This window comes from Mugil cephalus, chromosome 15, assembly GCF_022458985.1.
Source record: "Mugil cephalus isolate CIBA_MC_2020 chromosome 15, CIBA_Mcephalus_1.1, whole genome shotgun sequence".
Taxonomy (NCBI): Eukaryota; Metazoa; Chordata; class Actinopteri; order Mugiliformes; family Mugilidae; genus Mugil; species Mugil cephalus.
In genome coordinates this window covers 14978692-15002400 of record NC_061784.1, presented here as the reverse complement: position 1 = coordinate 15002400, position 23709 = coordinate 14978692, and the positions used below count along the sequence as shown (strand labels likewise).

The 23709-nt window shown below is 41.7% G+C and overlaps 1 protein-coding gene across 2 annotated transcripts in view; it reads left to right on the top strand.

Annotated features, from left to right (window-relative positions):
- The window catches only part of sgcd (sarcoglycan, delta (dystrophin-associated glycoprotein)), a 284776-nt gene that overhangs the window by 244637 nt on the left and 16430 nt on the right, over positions 1-23709 (top strand). For both annotated transcript variants that reach the window (XM_047606766.1, XM_047606765.1), the window contains one exon: positions 12366-12438. In XM_047606766.1, coding sequence (XP_047462722.1) covers positions 12366-12438 — 73 coding nt within the window. The remainder of the gene's footprint in view (positions 1-12365; positions 12439-23709) is intronic.

The following is a 23709-nucleotide window of genomic DNA, read 5'->3' as shown; positions in this document are numbered from 1 at the left end:
AAACGGACGAGAAAGAGCATCATCGCTCGTCAGTCTTTCTGTGATCATCGACTGTGAAGAAACTTTTTTTCTGGTTGACTTAAGGCTCGGTGCATTCATTTCTGGAGATGTCCCGATCGAGCCTCCTCCGATACCGATCTTTTAATGTTCTCGGCCCGATCCGAGCCTCATTCCCATTTTCTTGTAAAGTTGGTCCCCTGAAGTCTTTCCTTGTCTTCTCCTCGAGTCGACGGGATAAATCTTTCTGTCAAAGTTAATGCGGTGTGGGGAGGGTAGCTCGTACCTTGTGTTCTCTCCTCCCGAAATGTTCTGGTCATACAACGCTGCCATAAACTGTTTAACCCTAAGATTTTTCTCTTGACGCCATCTCCAAGAAACTTTTCTCTTCTTTTAAACGCAGCGTTCAGTATTGGTTGTTGTCGTTTGGGTGCAGCCTTTGAATGAGTGGACCCATATTTGTTTTTTTAATATTCCAATTTATTACTACCGTCTGGACAAACATTCTCATTGCATGATATAAACCTTCACCAGAGTGCCCGGAAAGAACCAACACAAACACCACACCACTGTGCCACCGTGGGACGGTATTTCTTAGTTTCATAACTTGTAGTGTGTCCAAGTTTGAGATCAGAGATTTAAAAAAAAACAAAAAAACATCTGCAATGTTCCTCCTTAATGTTGTGATTCAGCCTGCTTCCAGCATCTGAAAACTTTTATATCATTTCAGCATGGAAATAAAAGTTCTGCAGAGTTCCGACATAATGAACGTACTAACAAAACAATAAAACCAATGAAAGAGTGGGCCGCGAAGTGTCCACTGAGAGCATTCAGTTGATTTTCACTCTGTAGTAAAACCAGTGGAAAAAGCAGCAGCAGCGGCCAGCAAGCTAGGAAATCCATCTAAAGTTAATTTTTCTTTGGAATACGGTCAGCAGTCACATAAAGTATATATCAGGGCTGTAACATTATAATGCTCCATTATAATGTGAGGTGGAAATCACACTCCAGAGACCTGAACACACCTTTCATTGCACACCATTCCTAAGAAGTCTCGGTTTGATGCATTTTAATCATAGTTAGTCGACTTAAACAGTCTTATTTTCACGACTTGCATGGTGATCGTGTTTTGGGCTATTTTTGAAACCTCGGTGGTTATAAAATAGTTTCCGTGCTTGTGGCTGACGTGCACAGTCAGCCATAAATAGACGCTGACGCACGGAGAAAGAACATTATATTCCTCTGTTTTTTTTTAGTTTTAGAGAAATAATCAGAGACTCTTTGCAAGGGGACCAAATTTGCTGTAGCAAATGCGCTATGATGATCCCCAAGTCATTTGTAGCTAAACACTTTCTATGTCTCAGTCTTATTATCCAGTTTACTTTAGGAGACATGATTTACACCCTTCAGAAATGTCTATGTTTCAGCATACAAAGTGAAAGTGAACAGTAGACACTCAACTAAACAAAGAAAACAGAAATACAGCATATATGTGTCCATATGCGTTGGGAGTTGGGAGAGTAAGTGCACCTCAGGATCTTCCTTGTGGTTGGTGTTTCAGTTCATCCCGAAAGTGCTAGAAAGGATTGTCATTCAACTTCTTGCACTTCTTGCACAGCAAACGGAGAAAGACACTTCTTCATTGAGCTGGCACAGCGCCTTCCGCAACCTCCAAAATGACTGGCATTCATTTCTTCCCCCTCCTTCAGATTGAAGAGTCACAATTTAAACCGTACTCTCTGAACACGTGTCCACTGTCGTTTTGGCCATATAACCCTCCGTTTTTTGTTAGAAACTCCACTCGTTCATTTATCAATCTGCTGAATCGGCTGCTGGTTCTTCAAACTCATCAAATCCGTTTGAGAAGCTATTTTAACATGGATGTTCCTTAAAAAGATGTACAAAGGACAAATGACTGAACTGAAATGAGCTTAAACCTCACACACACACACACACACACATCCACCCACTGCTACACTAATCAGCCTGGCCCAGCACTCCTCAAGTCTCCGTCCCCAGCAGGCCTATTTGCAGAGGAATATCAAACGTCCTGCACACTATCATTCTTTCCAATTAGAGGCTCAGGACTTCATTACTGCTGCCCCGCAGGCTGCAGGCTTCAAACACTTATAGACAGACAGACAGACAGTCGGACATGAGGCTTCAGCCACTTTATATTTCACCATTTCTGTTGATGATTGAATGGCGTGACTTTTATTACTCATCTGGGACTTTTCTTTCTTTCTCTCCTGACTCTCTTGCTCCCGCGGGAGGTTGCTTTTACAGTAAATAATGTGTCAGCGGGAGGTCAAATTACATTTCTTGTGACAGAAATAATCTTGTGTGAGAATAGATAATCCACCACAGTTCGTCCAAGTAATTGCCGAATGTAGATTTGCTCTGGGTTGTGCAATGTGTCCTCCTCGGCACATATCTAAAATAACCTTTGCTCTTTGATTTAATTTTAATTCGAAAAGGTGCAAGCTCTGAGATGTGTCAGAGGAAATCTAAATCAGGACGCACTTGTGCAGCATGAAGAATGTCACTGTACCTGTCTCTGCTTTCTTTGCAATGTGTGTTTAAATCAATGTTCTTCCAGTATTTCAGGCTGAGCTGGCTACATAGGGCGAGCTCCTAAAATATATTTTAACTATGAATCATTTCAGTGCTGATGGACTTTCGTTGCTGTCATTGGGAGCGCTCAGACCAGAGGAGCCTTTTCTGACTGTGTGCACACCGCACACTGTTCAGAACGTTATGAAAGGCTGAGGAATTATCCAGACGTGGAGAAATAAAAGCATCTAAAATCATCTCTAATTGTTACATTTTGAGTGGTGAATGGCGAGGCATGACCCAAACACAGGACACAAGGGGAGGCAGGAACAGGAAACAAAATAGCTTTAATAAAAACTGGAACAAAAGCCGCTGCAGGGATGGCAGGGTAATCTAAAAGACCAGGGCCAAAAGACCAAAACCCAAAAGCTAGACAAAAACTTGCTGAACTGAAGTGACACGCTATGAAGAAACACCATGGACAGTATGAGCAAACATGAAGCTAACGCAAATAGAGCTCCCCCTGGTAACTGGCTGCAGTATAGATCACGACTCAGTGTTAGTGGATAGGATTTGGGCCAAACTAAAATTTCTTTGTAACTGGTGGAGGCAGAGCAGAGTGAAGTATTAACTAAACAAAAACATGAGTAAGTCTGGAGGAAGTGTGGGCTGGGCATCGATATTGCTGCTCAACGTGGCTCCTCTCTCGGACCGTACTGATCGGACTCGCACAAGATGGCTCTGCCCATATCCCCAGGAGACTAGCGTCAGTTTGGCTAATGCATGGAAGTAGGGACATGGTGTCCATATTTATATACAGTCTATACAGTCCACGAGAAACACCAAGGAAGAAGCTCACAAAATAAAAACAGGAAACAGAGAGGTGCCAGAAACAGGAAAATGACACTAATGTCTCACCGAGAATTCGAACCAAGTCTGCACCTCTGCGAATAACCTGATCCGAGCCACTAAATGATTTTGCACAAAAAAAACACAAGAATAATATGGAGACAGTACGGAAGTCAGCCGGTCGCAGCCCATTTGTTAATTTGTCCACAGGACAGGAGGAACAGCGGGAGCTAGGGTCTGAACAAGTGAGACTTGCTGTGAGAGGAGCGCTCCACAGATCTGAGGTCAGGCCGCAGACATGGAGTCAGACACTCTAGCCTTGTCAGCCCAGCATCACGTGCTAGCCTGTGGCGAACGCAGCTAATAATGACCAGAGCTCCGTGTTTCCCGCTGAGAGCCGTCTGCTGCCAGATGATTCTCTCGTGTTTAGACTCTCATCTCGGTCCAAGTTTTTATCTCGAGCCTCCGCAGAATTTACTCTTGGGAGCTATTCAAATAAACAACTCCTCCGCAATCAAGAGTAATGTACACTTTTTTGGGGGGCGCACCGCCTGCTGTTTGTATTTTCCGTACGTGAGCTGACAGCTCGTCACTCGGTGCAGGCTGGGGCGGCTGACGGAGCTGACGCCGTGGATGGCTGCCATGTCTCATAACGTTCTCTTGCTTTCCCTGCGATCGCTGTCGAGCTCGCCTGTCACCGCGGCGACGGCAGCCTGTCTGCGCTCTGTCAGCGTATTTAGGCAGGGAAAGAAAAAAAAAAGGCAAGAGAGAGAGAGAGAGCAGAAGTTGGGAGTGATATGACCCAGGCTAAATGATTCATATGCACCTGCAGTGTGGGAGAAATTGTCGGTGGCTTGTCACATCTTTCCTTACGGCCTGTAATCCGCCGGCTGCATACTGTATGTGACGAGCTGAGAAAGAGGGATCCATCTGTCACCAGGCTGCCACCGTTAGCTCCTCGTTCTCGCACTTTTTTTCTTTTTTTTTTTTTTACAGCTCTCATATATTCGGCGGCTTTTTACTTTCCATTTCTGTTTCGCTCCCTCTTTCCTCCGCATTCAGTACTTCCTTTGATCTCACTCCCCTCCCTCTTCGCTTGCTCTAATCCGCCGGCTGCATACTGTTTGACGGCCTGAACTTACTGTTGAGGTGGAGAGTTGCCCCCCTTTTAATAAATGCTGCTGATTTTCTTATAGGAGAAAGGGCAAAGCGCCTCAGCAGGGTGCGCTGGCTATTTATTAGAAAGGGGCTTCTGGCTACACCTCCAGTCTGACTGAAATACTAAAAGGGAGGAATATAATACACTCTGCAGCCCAGAAAATGACAGCGAGCAAATTATGGAAAAAAGAGGGAGAGATAATAGGGGCAGACAGAGGAAAATATTAAATGGGTGAATATTAAACTTCTTGGTGCTGCGGGGTTCTGTTGTGATGGATCTAACATGCTAATCCGGGGGGCGTCAAACTCTTTTAGTTCATGGGCTCACACACAGCCCAATTAGATCTCAAGGGGGCTGGACCAGCCACACAATAACATGAAAACCTACAGATAACAACTTTTACAGGTGCTTTGTTAAAATGATTACTTTTAATAAATGATCCCTCGACAAAACATTTTATGAAAAACCTGAAATTCCTTAGGAAAACAAAGTGCAATTTCAGGAAATTGCTGCCATCTTCTGAATAGTATTATTTCCGCAACTCTGAAGGCTCTTTTTAGAGCACTGGACTAGACACCACAACCTACGCATGGCTCGCTCTGTAAAAACACCTCCCAAACACTAGATGACGCTGTGTCTTTTTTGCTAGTTTCTACTTCCTGCTTCACTTTCAACAATGGCGACTGAAACTTGCGCCAAAATTTCGCACAAAACAAGTTGTACAAATGTTGGTATCTCCAAACCTCCTCAGTTAACATTTTCTCTAAGTATTCCATCTGTACTGATCCAAAACATTCAATTGAAACATTGGTGGAGATGGGGAAGCAGTCGGAAATACTAAAACGGAAACATACTATGACCAAGCGGACCAATAACAACTCTCTGCTTCGCTGCAACACGTGGTTATGTTTCTGGGGAGGTGGCACACCAGCTACGGCGGCGTTAGGGTCTGCTTAGGGTTCTGCAATAGCGTGCATCGCCTATTACTGAAACTGTGCGACCCCTAGTGGTCAGATTAGGAATGGCAGATACTTTAATTGAAAAATTTTCCACTCAGAAACGACTATTAAAACAGAGGAGAAAAGAAAAACTTTAGAGTGATCACATTTTTTATGTTATCTTCTGAATAGCAAATCAAACTGAAAATACCTGATGATTCACAAGGCAATAGCACCGAGTTATTTATTTTCAGAGGCTGCTTCTTATAAGATTCAGCTATAAGAGTCCAGACTGACCAGTGTTGACCTGAGTGAGTAGGACTCACTGTTCTTATCAGAATATGAGTCTGGTAACACTTCATCTGTATTTCAGTATGTGGTGTATTTGGTTGGCCTGGCAGATCTTTGCCGGAACGTAATCAGCTCCCTGCAGATAGATGTCAGACCAACTGTCTGCCACAAAAAAAGTTTATGGACAGGGAAGAAATGCACTAATGCCATGTCACTTTTTGATAACTGGACATCGTGAACCCTGCCATCATGCTTTTGGTGCATCAGGATCCCCTTGCACTATCCTTGTGTGTCACACAAAGAGACAGAACCTTCTTCTGTCATTCTTGGAGATGTGGTATTAAAGAGCAGTTGTAGTGAAGGCGATCCAGAGGAACACCATGATAACTAATTACTACACTTTGTCACCAAATCTCTGCAGGACACACTGAGCATCAGTTTCATCTGACGTCTTTTGGTGAGGGGAGAATTTTATCTGACAGGATGAGAGCGGGTTTCATGCTCGTTAAAACAGCAGTGCAGATGTGCTGAGCAGAAGAATCTGAACCAGGTGTGGACTTCGTCTGTAAGGTCTCAGGTCCATGTGCTTGTGATTACGCTCATCCATTAACATTTACATCAGAGGGAATTTAGAGAAGTACGTCCAACAAACAGTGTACAAACGATTATGCCATAATGATACACACTACCAGGCATAATATTATGACCACTTTCCTAATGTTGTGCAGGTGGTGATTCATCAGAGAACAGACATGGGCCTTCTGAGGGTGTCCTGTGGTGTCTGGCAAGAAAAAGTTATTAGTGGGGGGGCGTTTTAAGGGGGGGACCTCTGTGGATCATCCCACAGATCCTTGGTCAGTTTGGGATTTAGCGAATGTGTAGGCCAGGTCAACACTGGCTGCTGTCATTGGACTGGTTTAGATTGGTGCTACATGTCTAATAAAACATTCACATGAATGAATGTCAGGTCCAAATGTTTCCCAGCAGAACACTGAATTGTCTCAAGATGGTCAAAGTCAAAGTTGTTTACTTCTCCTGTCAGGGGTCGTAATGTTGCCGCTTTAAAGTATTTGCACACCTCTGAATTTTTAGCATTTCTGACTGAACATGAACAAGCAACGTTTGACCTTTGGTGATGTGGAACTGTAGACTGGTGTCATGCTCTCAACAAACACAACCTTAGCTTATAGAAATGAAGCTCCTAGTTATTGATAAATGCATGGTTTGTGTGTTTTTCTGCCTTTTGTTTATGTATGGAGCTGAAATTATTCCTGGAGGGACTTTCTCCTGTGTCTCTGTATTTCATCACTCCTCAGATACTCCAGGCCACAGTTGATGATATCTGCCCCTGGTCTGACTACCACCTCATAAACACCTCCACACACACACACACACACACACACACACACACACACACACACACACACACACCGATGCACACATAAATGGATGCACATGGATGCACAGTTGCATTAATCTTTAAAGGCAACATTTATTTTCCCATCCAACCACAGCCCCCCGTCCACCAGTGTATCAGAGCTGTGACGTATCTCTGCTTTCTGTTCAGTATTCATGTGGAGCTGGCGAACGAAAAGTCAGATAAATCAGGTTCTACTCACAGAGGTGCATAAGAATGGAGACGTCACAGTCTTCTGGCTGGAGAATAAAAAATCAAGACCAAAATAAAACACTCCCGGTTTCACAGTATTAGCAGTCTGTGGCTTTTAGTGGGACCCTCCAGAGGACAAGCAATTACAGAAAATGAATGAATGAATGGGTTTCTACCTAATTATGGTCAAGACGTGTGAGATTAAAACATGAACTTGTTGAGGCTGTGATATTAGTCATGTAACTAAATCAATCAGAACAGACGTGAAGGTGTGAACCTTTAATAAATAAATCTGCTGGTTTCTTTCTGGTTGCAATAAATCCATTCTATCTGCTCCACCCGAGGTAACCTGGGGGTCAGGTGAGGAGTTTCCAGGAGGGACAGAAACATGGAGGTAGAAAAACAACCAGTTGTTGAAACAAGTGATTGAAAAGATGAACCAAGCTGGAATCCATCAGGACAGAAACATCAGTTCAGGGTAGTCACAAAACATGGAGAACAGAGAGATTTTAATGACATACTATCCAGTTAACCCATGTCCACATATGGATTATTCTGCTTCATTTAAACCCATTGTCCTCATTGGTGGATGCTTTAGTCAGCCATCTAGTGGCAGCAAAGGTTAAAACTTATTTATCTATGCTTATTAACGTTTATAGTTTGATATAATGTGCAAATTCAACAAATTGTATCAATTGCAACAAGCTACTAATTTGCAAGTACTCGTTTGAGGACGTTGGGACTTCATTGTTTGTAATTCTGTCATTACACAGCCATGTTCAGGTATTAAAGTAAACAGTTTTAGATTTTGTCACACATTGGTGACTTCTTTATAATATAAATAATGCAATAATTCCAGTGTCCACATATGAAGATGTTGGTTTTTCCAAAAACTTCCTGTCCAATGCTTAGTTTTGATACGTCTTAGGTCCTACTGATCCCAAACACCATGGAGAAATGAAAAATGCATACCAAATAAAAACTCAGATCTCAAGAAGTTAAATTTTGCTTACATGGAAGACTAGCAGAAAATGAATTAATTGAAAATTCAGCAAATTGAAATACTGCACTTGTGTAATTTTGAAGCCCTACCAGTACAGATTTCGAATGCGATTCTGTATACCCCAAGTAATGATGGAAGAGTGGCGTCCCGAAAATAATCTTTTAGACCAGTAAACTTATCCAAAAGTGTTTGTTCGCATTTATATCTCCAGAAACATTTCTGAATATGGTACGAAGGAAAATTTAAATAAATCAGAAGCAGCCGTCTGTATGATTTCTAAATTAAAAGTTTCATGCTCTTCTCACTGCAACCTGCAAATACGTGGAGGAAAAAAATGTCGGAACAATGAAATAAAATGATAAATCATTTAAACTAGTGAGTTAAGGCAGAGTGACAGTCAGAAGCAAAGCAGAGAGCTTTTTTGTCCCTTTCATTCCAAATGAGAGCTGGGATTTCTAACGTGAGGCTTCTGTTTTATCTTCACTCTCTTTGTCGAGGGAGTGACGAAGCTTCCACAGCGCTTCACGCTCTCGGTGCGCTGCTTCTAACCGAGCGGCAGATATTTAAATGTCACGAGCTACTGGAAATGAAGATTAGTTTCTTTTTACAACACTTGAGCATTGTTTCATCTCTCAGATTCACAGCAACAGCTCTTTTAGGCGTGTAAACAATGCCAGAGCTTGTACTGCGTTATTCACATCTTGTCCCCGCAAATATTTTCAATAAGACTTCAATCAACGTGGGCGAGAAAAGAAAGGAGAACAGAAGTGGCGCCACTTGTAGCGGTGATTAAGAGGAGAGTTATCTTTCCCATGTGGGTGAGCTGCAGCATCACTTTGCATAAGGGTGTTTTATTTCCTCACAACTTGTTTGAGAAAAAACTCCGCAAAGGAACAGGAGTGTTAATGGAGATGGGAGGGGAAATCAACCAATCTCAAATCTCAAAGCAGGCAAGACCTGTAGCTGCTGGTGGTTATGATAAATGAGGTTTAGTCCTCTTGTATCATATTTTAAAAGATCTTATATAACTATTAGTCCCTTATCAAATTTCTTATGCTAAGTTGATTTAAATGATAGAAACAAGCCAGCATAACTTATTGAGCTTGTGCCTTCTTGCAGCGTGTCAGACACTGTCGTTCGCCTGGTTGAGGAGGTCGAAGGGGTGCAGCTCTTCATCTAAAAGCTCACTGTCGTGGCTCCTGCTTCGTCTTCGACGACTCGTTGCAAAATTTAACCCTTTAAGACCTGAATATCTGCCCATGCATAAAAAAAAAAAAAAGCTTGATGTATTTGAATTACCGTAACTCACCGATTAACATTAACACAAATTTCAAAGTGTAGTGGGAAGTGTTGCAGAACACTGGGAAGTTGAGCTACAGTAATTATGGCGCACCACTGCAGTCGGCTGCAGTTTGGGGAGCGACGCCCGACTGGTTGTTTGGAGGAATTTGTCGATAGTTAGTTATACCATTGAGACGTCAATAAGGTCTTCCAGACAAAAGCACAACTTTGCAGTGTTCAGCCACGCTGTGAATATTGTCAGTATTGTGAATAGCGCAAGCCATTGTGAGTTATGGTAATTCAAATACCGTGTGCTTTGACAGATTGCCAGCGATCCGTTCAGGCTTTGAAGGGTTACAGCTGGACTACTGTTAGAAATCAGAACAACTTCCCCTTGCTCAAAACTTTTTTTGAAAAGTTGCTCTGCTGCCACATCTGGGATGACTTTAACAACTGAGAGAGGATGGATTTTTATTTGTTTTTTTATGACACAAAAATCAAATAGTAAGAGATTTTGATGCACCAAAAGCATGACAACAGGCCTGATTGTGTCCGGTTATGAAAATAACAAGAAAACATAAAATGGTATTCGTCTGGAAGCCTCATCTTATGGGTGTATCCCGATTGCATCTTGCATGACTAGTATCAGTAAGTAGAATTTCTGATGGCCAACACCAACATATGCTCCTATTAAAACCCCAACACCCCACCAGTCTTTTAGAACTGAAGAAGCTACTTGAATGAAACATCTTTAACAAACCCTACAAGTCCAGTTGCCCGCGATTCAGTTGTTTTTATATATTTTTTTTTTGTCCTGTATGTGCCTTGGTAGCTGGTGAAATGGTGCCACAAATACAACTTCCTCTACAGCATACTGAAGCCACCTGGAAAGAATCATGTCTGAACATATTTTTGTTTTAAACAGCCTGATTTTATTTATGCTCCTCTACCTTTTGGGGAATTTTTCATTACACGGATCAACCTGTCAGAAGTTAGGGAAATAGAATATCTTTATGCAAAGTGGTGCTCCAGCTCTCTCATGTGGGACTCCCCGGAAGATTCAGTATAAAAGTCTTTTAGATGTGATTGCAGTGACTTTCGCTTTCTCAAAGTCAGTGGCATATATACTTCTCATTTACCGAGATGGTATCTTTCAAAATAATAGACAATGTCAAATGTAATGCACACCAGTGATTCTCATACAATCTTAATACTATGGCGGCCAGCAGGGTGTAATTTACTGGTCTCATTATGAACCAGAAGTATTTTTACATGTTTCAAGCAATGGAAATTTTACAATTATATAAAGAGAGCTGATGAAAACCGAAGGAAACGACTCCATATGTAACATGAATAAGCTTAACTTTATAAGAGCTAGCTCGCAAAATAAGATTGAAATTTCAGTTTTGTTAAGTTATATTTTATTTGCGGATACTTAATTAAATATTACATTCATATTTGTCCATAGAATGCCACGTCTCAACTGCTTATGTTTAGTGTTCATGTAGATGGATAGCACAGGCTGCTGCTATTTTCTGCCAAATCCAATATTCGCGTTATTACGGTAATTCAAAGACAGGCTAATACAGAATGCATGATATTATTTTATGCGGCATATGCTGTATAAATAGTTTCAATAGTGGGGATGGCATTATAATTAGGGGCTTTTATTAAGAAACCAGCTGAGGAAGAAGACATTTGATGCTACAGGGACCCCAATGTCAGTCTCCTAATACCAATTGCTGTAGCTTACCATTCAGTTGTAAGTTCTGGGTCCTCGAATGGTTCTGAATGACGTGAAAGCCTCCACTGTCACTGGAAAACCTCTTCCAGCTGTCTCATAATTGATTGCGTTGATTGAAAAAGTTGAGCCTTCACTTTCACAAACACAGTCCATCGCTCGGAATTGAGGCTAAATGCCTCAAAAAAATACAAACACTGCATTTGACACAGCTGGAACTTCTTTTTCTTTCTTCTAAGTTACTTTTAAGAATGTGTGTCACAGAGCGAGATGTGTGGCTAGCCAGCAGCTTTGAAATGCATTCAGTCATGGCCATTGATCTGCACCTGGTGCTTGGTTGATTTGATGTACCTGAACGCATCGGTTTCCTCGAGCATTGGCGCGACAGTCAATCGGAGCCCCTGGGTGAAGGCCAGCTGGATGTTTAAACCTCTATGTTTATACTTCATCACGAGTCATGCGTCAGGTGATTTAGGAACTGTTGCTTTTGATTCATCACAAGTTTGATCCAAAATGTTCATTCAGTGTACACGCTCTGTTTTCCCTGACAGAACATTGTCCTGATGCTTTTTTACCATGAATCCTTATTCAGACTCTCTCCGCTGCACTAAATCAAAGCATGAGATTGAAATCCAAACATCCAACACCACAAACATGAGCATGGCTGTGAGTTTTCATTATTCCGAACAGTGTGTCTCATTTCAGTTGTAAAACAGCCTCATGGTATTCCAGCGGAGCATTCTTCCGTCTCAGATGTGTGCGTATCCGTGTTATCAGCGTGGCGAGGCCAGCTGAGGGCCGCCATGCATGCTGACTGGAGCCGTATGGATCGGCGCAGTCTTAGAGATTATGTCCATTGATCGTTGCAGGTGGAGTTTGTGGTTACAATTGACGTGAGGCCTCGTGTCTTTAAACTCTTCTTTTTTTGTGTTCTGCGATTTCAGGGGCCGAAGGAGCCGTGTTCAGCAAATCAGTGGAAACGCCGCACGTCAGGGCCGAGCCGTTCAAAGAGCTACGGTGAGTCTTTCTACAGCACGCAGCAAATGGACACGTGGACACGCGCAGTGCATTAACACATGAGTGCATGTAAAATGTTAAATGTGATTTAACACACTAAAATGTTCATGAGACACGAAAGTGCAGATGCAGTGTGCAAAAACTGTTTCTGCACACTTACTGCATCAGTTTAGAGCTTAAAGAGTTAGTCAATCAGTAGGCCATTACTGTCAGCAGTTTAAGTGGAGGAAACCTCTGGCTCCAGCTACTTAAATCCAAGTATTTGCTGATTTATCAATCTTCCCTCCTAATGACCTGAATATTTCTGGGCTCTGGGTCTGATTGATCACGTACAGTCTTAATACCTGCAGCCTTAAGGCCATGACACATGAAAACGGTCGGGTGTGCGTGAGTGAAAGAAATCACTCTGATTAGCTTATCAGCCCAGAGAACCAGAGCATGAGAAGAAAAACTGAATTGATGATTTAGTTAAGTTTAGTTAACAAAATATAAAATCTGTAGCTCTCCCTAGCTTCCTGCACTCCCAGCCAACAGCAGCTCACCCAAGCTTCCTAGCCACCAAGCTAATAGTAGCTCTCCCTAGCTTCGAAGTTAGCAGCTCTTCCTAACTTCCAAGCCTCCCAGCTAGCAGCTCTTCCAAGCTTGCTAGCCACACAGCTAATAGTATCTGCTCCTAGGTTCCTAGCCTCCCAGCTAATAGTACCTAATTCTGGCTTACCAGCCTATCAGCTAATAGTAGCACTTCCTAGCTTACTAGCCTCACAGCTAACAGTATCTCCATCAAGCTTCCCAGCCTCCCAGCTAATAGGACCTAATTCTGGCTTCCCAGCCTACCAGCTAACAGTAGCACTCCCTAGCTTACTAGCCTCACAGCTAACAGTATCTCCATCAACCTTCCCAGCCTCCGAGCTAATAGTACCTAATTCTGGCTTCCCAGCCTACCAGCTAATAGTAGCACTTCGTAGCTTATTAGCCTCACAGCTAACAGTAGCTCCATCAAGCTTCCCAGCCTCCCAGCTAATAGTACATAATCATGCCTTCCTAGCCTACCAGCTATTAGTAGCACCTCCTAGCATACTAGCCTCACAGCTAATAGTAGCTCTTGTGTTTTCCCTTTTGAAGAGTCTGTAGCTTAATTCTAATCACTGGCTTTAATTGAAAATGGCTTGTTTCTCACAACAGTGAGAAACAAGAATGTAACTGGGCATAAAACAAATGGTCTGAAGAAATGTGTGTTTGGTGTCATGCAACATTTATTTCATGGTGTTCCTGTTCAAAATATGAGAGGAAGGACTCCTTTATTGCTGCTGATTGATGATTACAGCAGAGGATATTGTGTTTGTTCGGTGTGTTTGTTGATGGCAGCAAAGGTAATTCCAGAAATCGTTTTAAAAAAGGTATTCTGTTCTCAATATTTCTGTAGCCCTCAATGGCCTCCTCCAGTAAATGTTTTCCTGACTTGTATTAGTTCCCAGCAGGTCCAATTAAGTCCACAGCCAATTAAATATCTGTTCAGCTGGCCTGAACTCATGCACATGCCAATGTTTAAATTTATGTCGTGTGGCTAATTGCTGAAGCACAGAAGCTTCACTGATGATATTTGATTCATTATATGCATTTATTGGCCTATTTTTCAAACATTTTGCCCAAAGGAAAAGTCTATCACTCTATCCAAACACACCCCTCGTATTTTTTTGATTTGATTTTATCGTGCTTAGATTTATCCTTAAAATCACAATACGTCCTTGTGTGCATAAATGATCCTGATGCCTTGCATTTGACTGGAGAGACAAAAGGGTGGAAGATGCTAAAGAGGCAGGATTTAAATGGAGAAATCTATGAAATAGTGGAAGAGTGCCATCCAGTAATGGCTGCATTCAGGCAGAGCCTGAATCAGCACTGGGTCAGGTAATCTCAGAGAGCAATGGGTCCATCTCGTGCAGCACCTTTCTTATCCCACTCCATCTTCCGCTTTGCTTTTTTTTTTTTTTTTTTTTTTTTATCAGCCCTACTCCATTTCCACGTCAACACTTAGCTGTTCATCAAAATGAAACATCAGAGCAACATATCATGCATCAGGGGAAATGAAGGGGGGAGGTGTCAGATAAGAGAGGGAAAGCAGACTCCTCGAGAAACGGAAAAGGAAAGAACAGAGATCATCCCAACTTCTCCCACCCCAACAAAAAATAATAAGTTTGGATAATGTTGGGATCAATAGTTCATTGTTCTCTTTTCATTTGATTCTCTAATATGTTTTGCGTACTAAGATAATCAGTGTTGTTTGAAGTTAGAGTAGAATTATTTCCAATTCGTTATGAGATCTTGGCAGTAAATAAGAGTAAATTATACTCTGACAGGCCGCTCTAGAAGTAACATTGCATTAACGCTGTGATTATATAGTGCATGTGTGTGTGTATATATATACATCCATATAAATGTGTTAATGTGTTAATTTACCTCAGTCTTTACTGTAAAGAAATTTTTATGCAGAGGTTCACTTGGTAATTATCAATTATTATCTTTTTTTCATCCTCAATTTTCACACAATTAAAACACAGTTAAGATTAAATAATGCATAATTATTATATATTTACTATATTTACCTATTAAGAGAAGAAATGCAGAGATGCAAACATTCATTTTTAAGGTCATCTTTGCCTGAACAAAAGGCAAATTAAAAAGTTCTTGTTTGGAAGTGTTCCAATATAATACAATAAATACCAGAAATGTTTTCAGCAAATTGCCTTAAATGCGAATATGATGCAAAGGGTTATCTTAGGAAAACTCTCACCTCCATTTTCTCAATAGTTTTGCTAAGTTACACTATATTCCTCTTTTGATTTGCCTGGTCGTTGGCGAGGTGCATTACCGCCACCTACTGGACTGGAGTACGAACCAGTCGCTTTAGAGCCGATCACTGCGCTACATTCGCCATTCGCCACATCCTTTTTCCCTGTCAGCTCACATCAGGTTGTGCATTTAATGCTCCATGCTCTGGTACAATACAATCTATGTCAGGCAACCTGATGTCAAAAGCAGGTAGGATTTCAGTCTTCTGCTGAAGGAAGATTTTCCAAAACCTGTGTACGGTTGTTGTTGTTATTACTACATTGCAAATAATTTAGAAATGATTTATTATTATCATTCTATTATTATTATATTTTCAAATCAACATTACAAAGTTCTTGACAAGCACATTAAAAAACAAATTTAAAAAAGCTAAAAGGAGGTAAGAACAGTTAAGGGCATAATTAAAACTTACTTAAAACCAAGTAATAGATAAAAAGTATGTTTTGAGCCCAGAGAAAACACTAAGTCCAGGGTGTTCCCGTACTTATGCGTCTTACCACGCACTGGCTTATCTAAATTAACGAAGTCATTGACATGGATATTAAAATCACTGCATAAAATAAATCAGACATAATTTATAACAAGAGCGGACACAAACTAACGAAAATTAATTTAAAAAATTGCCATGTTGATTTAGGAGGGTTGGAGATGATAGAAAATAAAATTGGATATGGGCTGGAGAGTTTCGAAGTGATACATTCAAATGAGGAAGACCGGGAAATTTACAACATTTAGATCAACTCTTAAAATCAGTTTTGGTAATGATGAAAAAAGATCAGGTTGAATGTCTCTTTAAGGTGGACGGGTGTCAAGGTGGCTTCGTCCGTCCGCCCTCGTGTACGTCTGCTGTGATGTGTGGACGTCTCCTTGGTGTAAATGTCTTGTTTATCACCTTTCTTCCGCCTCGACTGTCAGACGTGATGACAGTCAATCAGAGCAGAAAGTGAGTGAGACAGAGATCTAGTTTGTCAGTGGAGGGAAGGAGGGAGGGATGTTTATGATGGAATCGAAAATGAGATGGAGGAAGGACAGAAAAGGGCTTAAAGCTTATTTAACCCGATTCGACCTCAGTGCTGAGGGGACCGACTGACTGATGGCTCCCTCTCCAGTTGCCTTCATGTCATTGTCAGCGCACATCCACCAACCTTCTGCCTACAGGAGCTGTAGTGCACTCAATGACTGGAAGGTTCTGCCAGATGTGAGCTTAGATGTCAGCCCGACGTCCTCTGCCTGCAAAGTATTTGCTGCGGAAAGTTTGTTTTTCAGTCGCTGCTTTGAGTCAAACAAACAAACATTGGCTCGATGGCATCTGTGATTCCCCAACTCAAAGGGAAATGGATAATATAAGGACTGTTCAGCTGGTGGCAGTCTGCATCTTGACCATGAAATGTGACAAAATGTTTTGGACTGATCTGCTCCACTAAATAAATGTACAGAAGAGTAATTGCGACGTGGTTATACATGTCATATGAGTGCTGTGGAGTTTACAACAAAAAGCTAAAAGGAGCTACTATTGGCTGGTATGTTAAAGAGCTACTGTTAGCCTGGAGGCTAGGAAGCTAGAAGGAGCTACTATTAGCTGGTAGGCTAATGAAGAGCTACTGTTAGCCTGGAGGCTAGGAAACTATAAGGAGCTACTATTAGCTGGTAGGCTAAGAGGCTAGGAAAAGAAAAGAAACTAATGTTAGAAAAATGATGAATACTGAATATTGCTTTTCAATAGGAATTTTTTTTTTTTTTTTTTTTTTTACTTCATCTAACTGACGCTTTCTGGTACCTTTGTTGTTAAGCACCAAACTGGCTGCTAGCAACATTTTCTGTCCCAAAGCTTGAAATACAGGAAAGCGTTGAAAGGGTAAAGGCTGTTCTCACGTGCCAACAACTAAACTCTTATATAAAATGGGACCAGGTGGAAACTGTGGCCACAGAACGGTTTTAAACCCGATCCAGACGACTTTTAGGCAGAAAGCAGGCCCAGGTGCTCTTTGGAAAATTGTCGTGTTGTCTATGCGACTGATAAAGAAAATGGAAGAAAAGGTCATATCCATCAGAGAATGAGACACAATAAAAAAAGAAATAAAAAGAGCTGTATGCGCCGGAGAGACAGGAGCAAGGGGACAAATAGAGAGGGACTCTGATGGCATATATCTAATAACAGTGTTTCAGTGGCGTGAACATCAAGATGGACTGTGAATCACCAACGCCTTTCTCTCGAAATCATCATTTCAACACATTAAAGAAAAAAGTCCCATCAGCAATGCGCCGATTATTTCTGAGCAACGCTCCCTCATCATATCACCGTCTATATCGCTTGACAGTCTACAGAAATTTGTGTTTTATTTCTCTCTCTTTCTTTCCACTCCCCCACCCGTGCTTATGCATCTTTGGTGACAACCAGCCAATTGTGAATGAAATACTGCCCAAAGTATCCAATTATATCAGAGACGGGGAGCGGACTCGTTGGAGCATGGCTAAACTTTCATCTCACCCTAATCTCTCCCCAGCCCCTTTGGCAGGTAGCAATCGAAGATTCAAATCCTACTCTGTGTGTCGCATTAACCCATAACCCACACATATATATGTGCACATCCAGACACCCACCTCCCACCCTGGAGGAGCTGTCACTTCTATACAGGGAGAGTCCTACCGATGCGTGTGGTAATGCCTTTGTCAACGGGATGTGTCCTCGCATCAGTACGAGGCTCTATGTGAGAGTAAAATGTGGGCATGGGCCGGTTTAATAGTGTAGCTTCATTTCTATCCCGAGCAATTCAAAGCACAGATAAAAGGAATATAAATGAAGTGACAACACAGAAAGTGAATGTGGGACGACAGTGAGTTTTTTTTGGGCTTATTTTTTCCTGAGGTGAAATGAGATGTGACTCCTCTGTGAGCGGAGATGCTGGAAGTTTTCACATCATAAAATGTTTGATTGACTCGCAGTAGTCTCACAGAGATTCAGTCTGGGGAGGTTTGTCCCGCGAAGCTCTTCCTGTAAGGACAGTTTTTAGCGCAGTTCAGTTCAGGCACAGTACAGCAGGCAATCATCAATCATTCAGATTCCAACTCTTTTGACCCAGTTTTCCCTCCAGTAAGTCTAGTTCTACTTATTTTTTCAGTGCTCTGCATATCAAAACTAATTTTTAAAGTAGTAGTAGTAGTATTAGTAACAGTAGTAACAGTAATAGTATTAGTATCAGTCCATCCAGTGGCTACGGATTCAAAAATAAAGCTTTAGCTAGATGAACCAGCAAATAAATGGTCCAAATTTTCCAAAAAAATGTAAATGTTTTCTTCAGGAACGTCAGCCACAACATTAAAACCACTAACAAGAGAAGTGAATAACATCAAACATCTGGTGACAATTCAATGTTCTGCTGGACCTGGCTTTCATGTGGATGTTACTTGGACATGTATCACCCAACTAGGCCAGACCAGACACCCCCACCCCATAGCAATGACACTCTTTGATGGCAGTAGCCATCCCCAGCAGGATGCAGCCTGGCACAGACACAGACACAAAAAAACATTTAAAAAAACAAAAACATGAACAAGGTGTGCCCTCCTAATTCACTAGATCCCAAACCACAAGTCTAAAGCCTCAGTCATATTCCCAATGTACTCGACTCTTCTTATTCTACTACTCGTTCTGCTAATTACAATTCTCTCAGTGTCTCTCACAGTGTGAACCTGCTTAACCTTAAACACCCTTTTACAATCTAAAAGTCGAAATGTTTTTATTAGTAGCACTCTTAACATTCCAGCAGAGCACAGAGCATGTCTGAAGTCACTTCAAAAGATATTTTAACTCACTACATTTTAACTTTCTTTGCACAAAATGTCTTTCCTGATAAGGTAAATTTAAGAGAATAAAAAAAAGTAAAATGTGCTCAGAACACCGAGTTTGAAAATAAATTAGACTGAAGCCACAAAAACTAATTCCAGTAGACAGAAGCAACAAAAAATAGTTTTATTTACTGCTCTGAATTCCAGTAGACTGACAGAAAGAAAGAGTCTTTATTGATTTACTTCTTAATTAAATTCCAGTAGCTGATAGAAGAAACCAAAACCAGTCTTCTTCTGGTCTCCAATCAGACCTGCAGAGCTGAACAGTATCTCTCGATCTCCCCTTGTACACGGTGCACAGAGGTAGGTTTGTGCTGCTGGGGCCTCTTGTTGTCCTTATTAGACACCGAGTGTGTGTCCACTGACGGCAGCATACATAGCATGTATGGAGCTACTTGGTGGTACTTACTTTTGGAGCCTAGGTCCTGCTTCATTCTGCTGCTCCAGTCCAGCCACATATGTGGGACTTGGAGGACAAAGGGGGGGGGACAGTCCTAGGATTCTCGCATCATCTGATTGGCCATTATAGAAATGACTAATCGAATGCTTTAGGTGGTCAATACGTAATGGTGGCTGATTGATAGGACCACCTTTATTTTGTATCTAATAGGTGTAGACTTCCGCATCAGTTTGATGTGTAGCTGACATGCATCTCCCCAGGAATGTAACTAGAGTGCAAGAGCTGTGATTGGTCCACTTGATAGTACACTTATGCAGGCTTAATGAGCCACACGGGAAATTTCTTGGTCATAGTAGCTTATTGTTACAAAAAGGTGAGCTGTTAAACAGCTGGATAGAGTAAGGAATGAAAGAAGTTGTGTAGCACTCACTATGGCAGCAGAGCTGAATAAAGCTACTGGAGAATAAACTCACATGTCCAGCCTTTCGGATCAGTTTGCTGATCCTACTGATGTCTTTTTTGCTGGTGCTACTCCCCCAACATACCACAGCACAGTACAGGGCACTCTGCACAACAGACTGGTAGAAAGACTCTAGTAACTTGCTGCATGCATTCAGAGACTTCTGAGACTTCCTGAGAAAGTAAAGTCTACCAAGGCCCTTCATGTACATAGCATCACTGCTGTCTCTCCAGTCCAGCCTGTTCTTCATGTAGAGTCCCAGGTACTTGTAGCGGTCCACTTCGTCAACCCCTAGGCCGTGGATGGTGATGGCCTCCACTGGTGTCCTCTTCCTCCTGAAGTCAGCTGCTTCTCATTGATTGTTTTGGATCAATAAAGATGAAACACATACAGGAAAGGTTAACTGAGGAGGTCTGGAGATACAAATATTTGTATGACTTGTCTTTGGCAAAAGTTTCACTCACCTTTGTTGAACTGGCAAAAAAAAACGGCTAGCATTTGTGTGGGGTTTGTTACAGAGTGAACCAGACTGCCGAGCACACAAGTAGAAATGGCTCGTTCTACATACGTAGGTTACGGTGTCTGTGTCAAACAGTACGTTACATGAACCTTAAGACACGGAGGTAAAGATCAAAATTGGCTTAGTCATTGCATTGTGGCAGAGAAGACTTTAACTCATTACAGAAGTCTCCTAATAACTGTGAATGAACCTGTGATCATTGCTTCAAATAGTGTTGCCATAAGCTCCTTCTTTTTTCTCCTCATCTCTTAGTCTCCCATCCAACTCTGTCCTCGTATCAACCCTCTCATCAAACTCTCATTTGATGTTCTCTTATCTTCCATTTCTTCCTTCCACCTCATGTACCTTGATCTTCTCATTTGTCCAGGCCTAATTCACCTCTACTTCTTACACCATGCTCAGATCATCTTCCTCTTATCCCACACCTTGTCCTCCTCTCATGTTGTCCTAGAATTTTGGGCCAACAGAAAATAATTTATTCAGTAGATAACATCCACTCCACTTATTTCCACCACCCTTCTCTTTCCTCCCTGCCTTCGCTGTCTTCCACACCTCTGTAATTGAGAGGACAGTCCACTCGGCACCCGTGAGTTCTGGTCGTCCGCTCGGCTGCTCAGAAGGCCCCGTGAAGCAATCAGCTGCACTCTTATTGCGCGAGATTGCCATTTAACCTACGATTTGCTGCGCGGCACAAAGGCGGCTCATTTCAACTCACCACAGCTTCTATATTTGAGACGTCAAGCAATTGTGACTCAGGGGGGACAGCGGCGGGTCATTTGGCAAAATCGCCAAGGACAAAGAAGTCGCATGTACGTTTCAGATTGTGCTTTTACAGCTTACAGTTCTTTCGTTGTTAACTGAAGGCGAAGATATGGGAGGAAGCATGAAAACCTGTTAACCTTTCATCCTTCTTCTAGATACGAAGCGCTGCCAAGAAAAGAGAGAGAGGAAGGACATGAGGACATGCAAAAGCTGCACTGAAAATGAGGTTATAGAAGTAGCTATAGACATGACATTTTTGTCATGAGATTATCTTGCAGAGCTCAACGCTGATGAGTAAGATTATTTTTTAGTCTGCACTCTTTTCTTTAAATTTTCCTTTTCGTATGTATACAGCTTCCGGTGATTGTTTATATTAGACTGAAATAAGAGCGAAGGAAATGAAGAGAGAAGACAAAGTTCCAATTCACAGCACCAGCAAAAAGGAAATGAATAAGAGAACAAGTCATGGAGAGAAATATTTCATTGCCTGGCTCCCCGAGGAGCAACTTGGGAGGACGAGGGAGGGCGAGGCAGGATGGTGGCCTTTAGGAGGAGTAATGGAGGAGCCAGAGTTTTATACTCTCCATCCAGAAATGCTTAATAGCGTAGAGCTTCTTTGAATGTTAAAGAAACTTCTTTGTTTTCTCCTTTGTAGTAGTGAAGAGCCTGTAATACATCCAACAATGCCAGACGTGTTAGTATTTCAGATTTGCAATTTATATAAATGACACTGTCTCTGCGCTAGACAAATGTAATGCTCATCTTTACGCAGATGACACTGTTTTGTATTTTTCTGCTGACACTGCACAACTTGCAGTCGAGAACCTACAGTTTTTTTTTTTACCACTCTTCAAAATGCACTTATTGATTTAAAATTGGTACACAATGCAAGCAAAACAAAGTTAATGCTTTTTTTTCCAAAGCAAGAGGTATTGATTTTAACAGTCCGCACATTTCAACACTGAATGGTTGCTATATTGAAAGAGTCACAGAGTATAAATATCTTGGTATCTGGCTCGATGAGTCATTTACTTTTAAACATCACATTGAAAATTTTACCATAGAACTCAGGCAAAAACTTGGATTTTTATTCAGAAACAGGTCCAGTTTCCCCTTGGACTATAGAAAAGGCTCAGGCGAGGCAATCTTTCCATCAGGCCTTGATTATGGTGACACAATCCATAGGCATGCTGCTGCCACCACTCTCTAATCCCTTGACTCAGTTTATCACTCAGCCATCAAGTTCATTAGTGGGGATCCCTACAATACTGCTTTCTGTACAACAAAGTTGGTTGGACTTGTATCACACAGAAGCGGGATAAACACTTTTATTTATAAAGCCCTCACTGGTCATTTACCACTAATGATATTATATATGTACAATATATATATATATATATGTATGTATATATATATATATATACACACATGCTGGACTGGACCACAGGATTTTACTCAACCTGCTCAAATGACTATCTTCAACTTTAAATCCCACGGGTTCACTCTGAACTGGGCAAATCTGCTTTTTGTTTTTGTGCACCAACAGCATGGAACCATCTCCAGAATATACTCATAACTGCCTGGACGCTTTAAGACATTTCTCTCAAACCACTTCACCTCAGTGTGTGCCTGCTTAACAGAGCACCAAGTATTGTCTCCTAATGATTTGTTTCAACCTTTGTTTGATATTGTATTTTTATGTTGTTGAATCGAATATCCGGGTTTGAGTCCAGCTCGGGGCCTTTCTGGGTGGAGTTTGCATGTTCTCCCTGTATCTGCGTGGGTTTTCTCTGGGTACTCCAGTGACCTCCGGTGTCTCTGTGTTAGCCCTGCGATACACTGGAGACCTGTCCAGGGTGTACCCTGCCTCTCGCTCAACGACAGCTTGGGTAGAATGAGATGAGATGTTGTTGTATATTGACATCATTGCAAGTGAGGGAAACCTCAATGGTTTTCGAGACTTAAATAAAGAATGACAAGATTCTGTAAGTTGCTTGTTGCCAGCGATCGTCTGTCGGCCAATGTCTCATCATTGCTGAGCATTTGCGGTCCTACCTTGCAGGGGGTAGCACTGGTGGCACTGGTTGGACATGCTGTCAATGACTTTTTGGACTGTTGAATGGGTGGGGGGAGCCTGTAAGTAAGACAGATCCCTCTCTTCTGACTGTTTAGCAAGCCAATGTACAAAAAGAGAAACATTAACTGATGCAAGTAAGCAAATCTCAAAGTCAAGTTGGCTCTTCTGTCAGATTTTTTGAAGTGATGGAAGTCAAGGCGACAGTCTTGGTCTTGAAGCTGGTAACCTCACTAATAAAAACACAGTAGAAAGTAATGCTTTGCAACAATTAAATCTATGTTTTATATCTGAATATGTATCTTGAGAAGAGATATTTTATGTGCTGCATGCTATTTGCAGCAGATAAGTATAGCCTG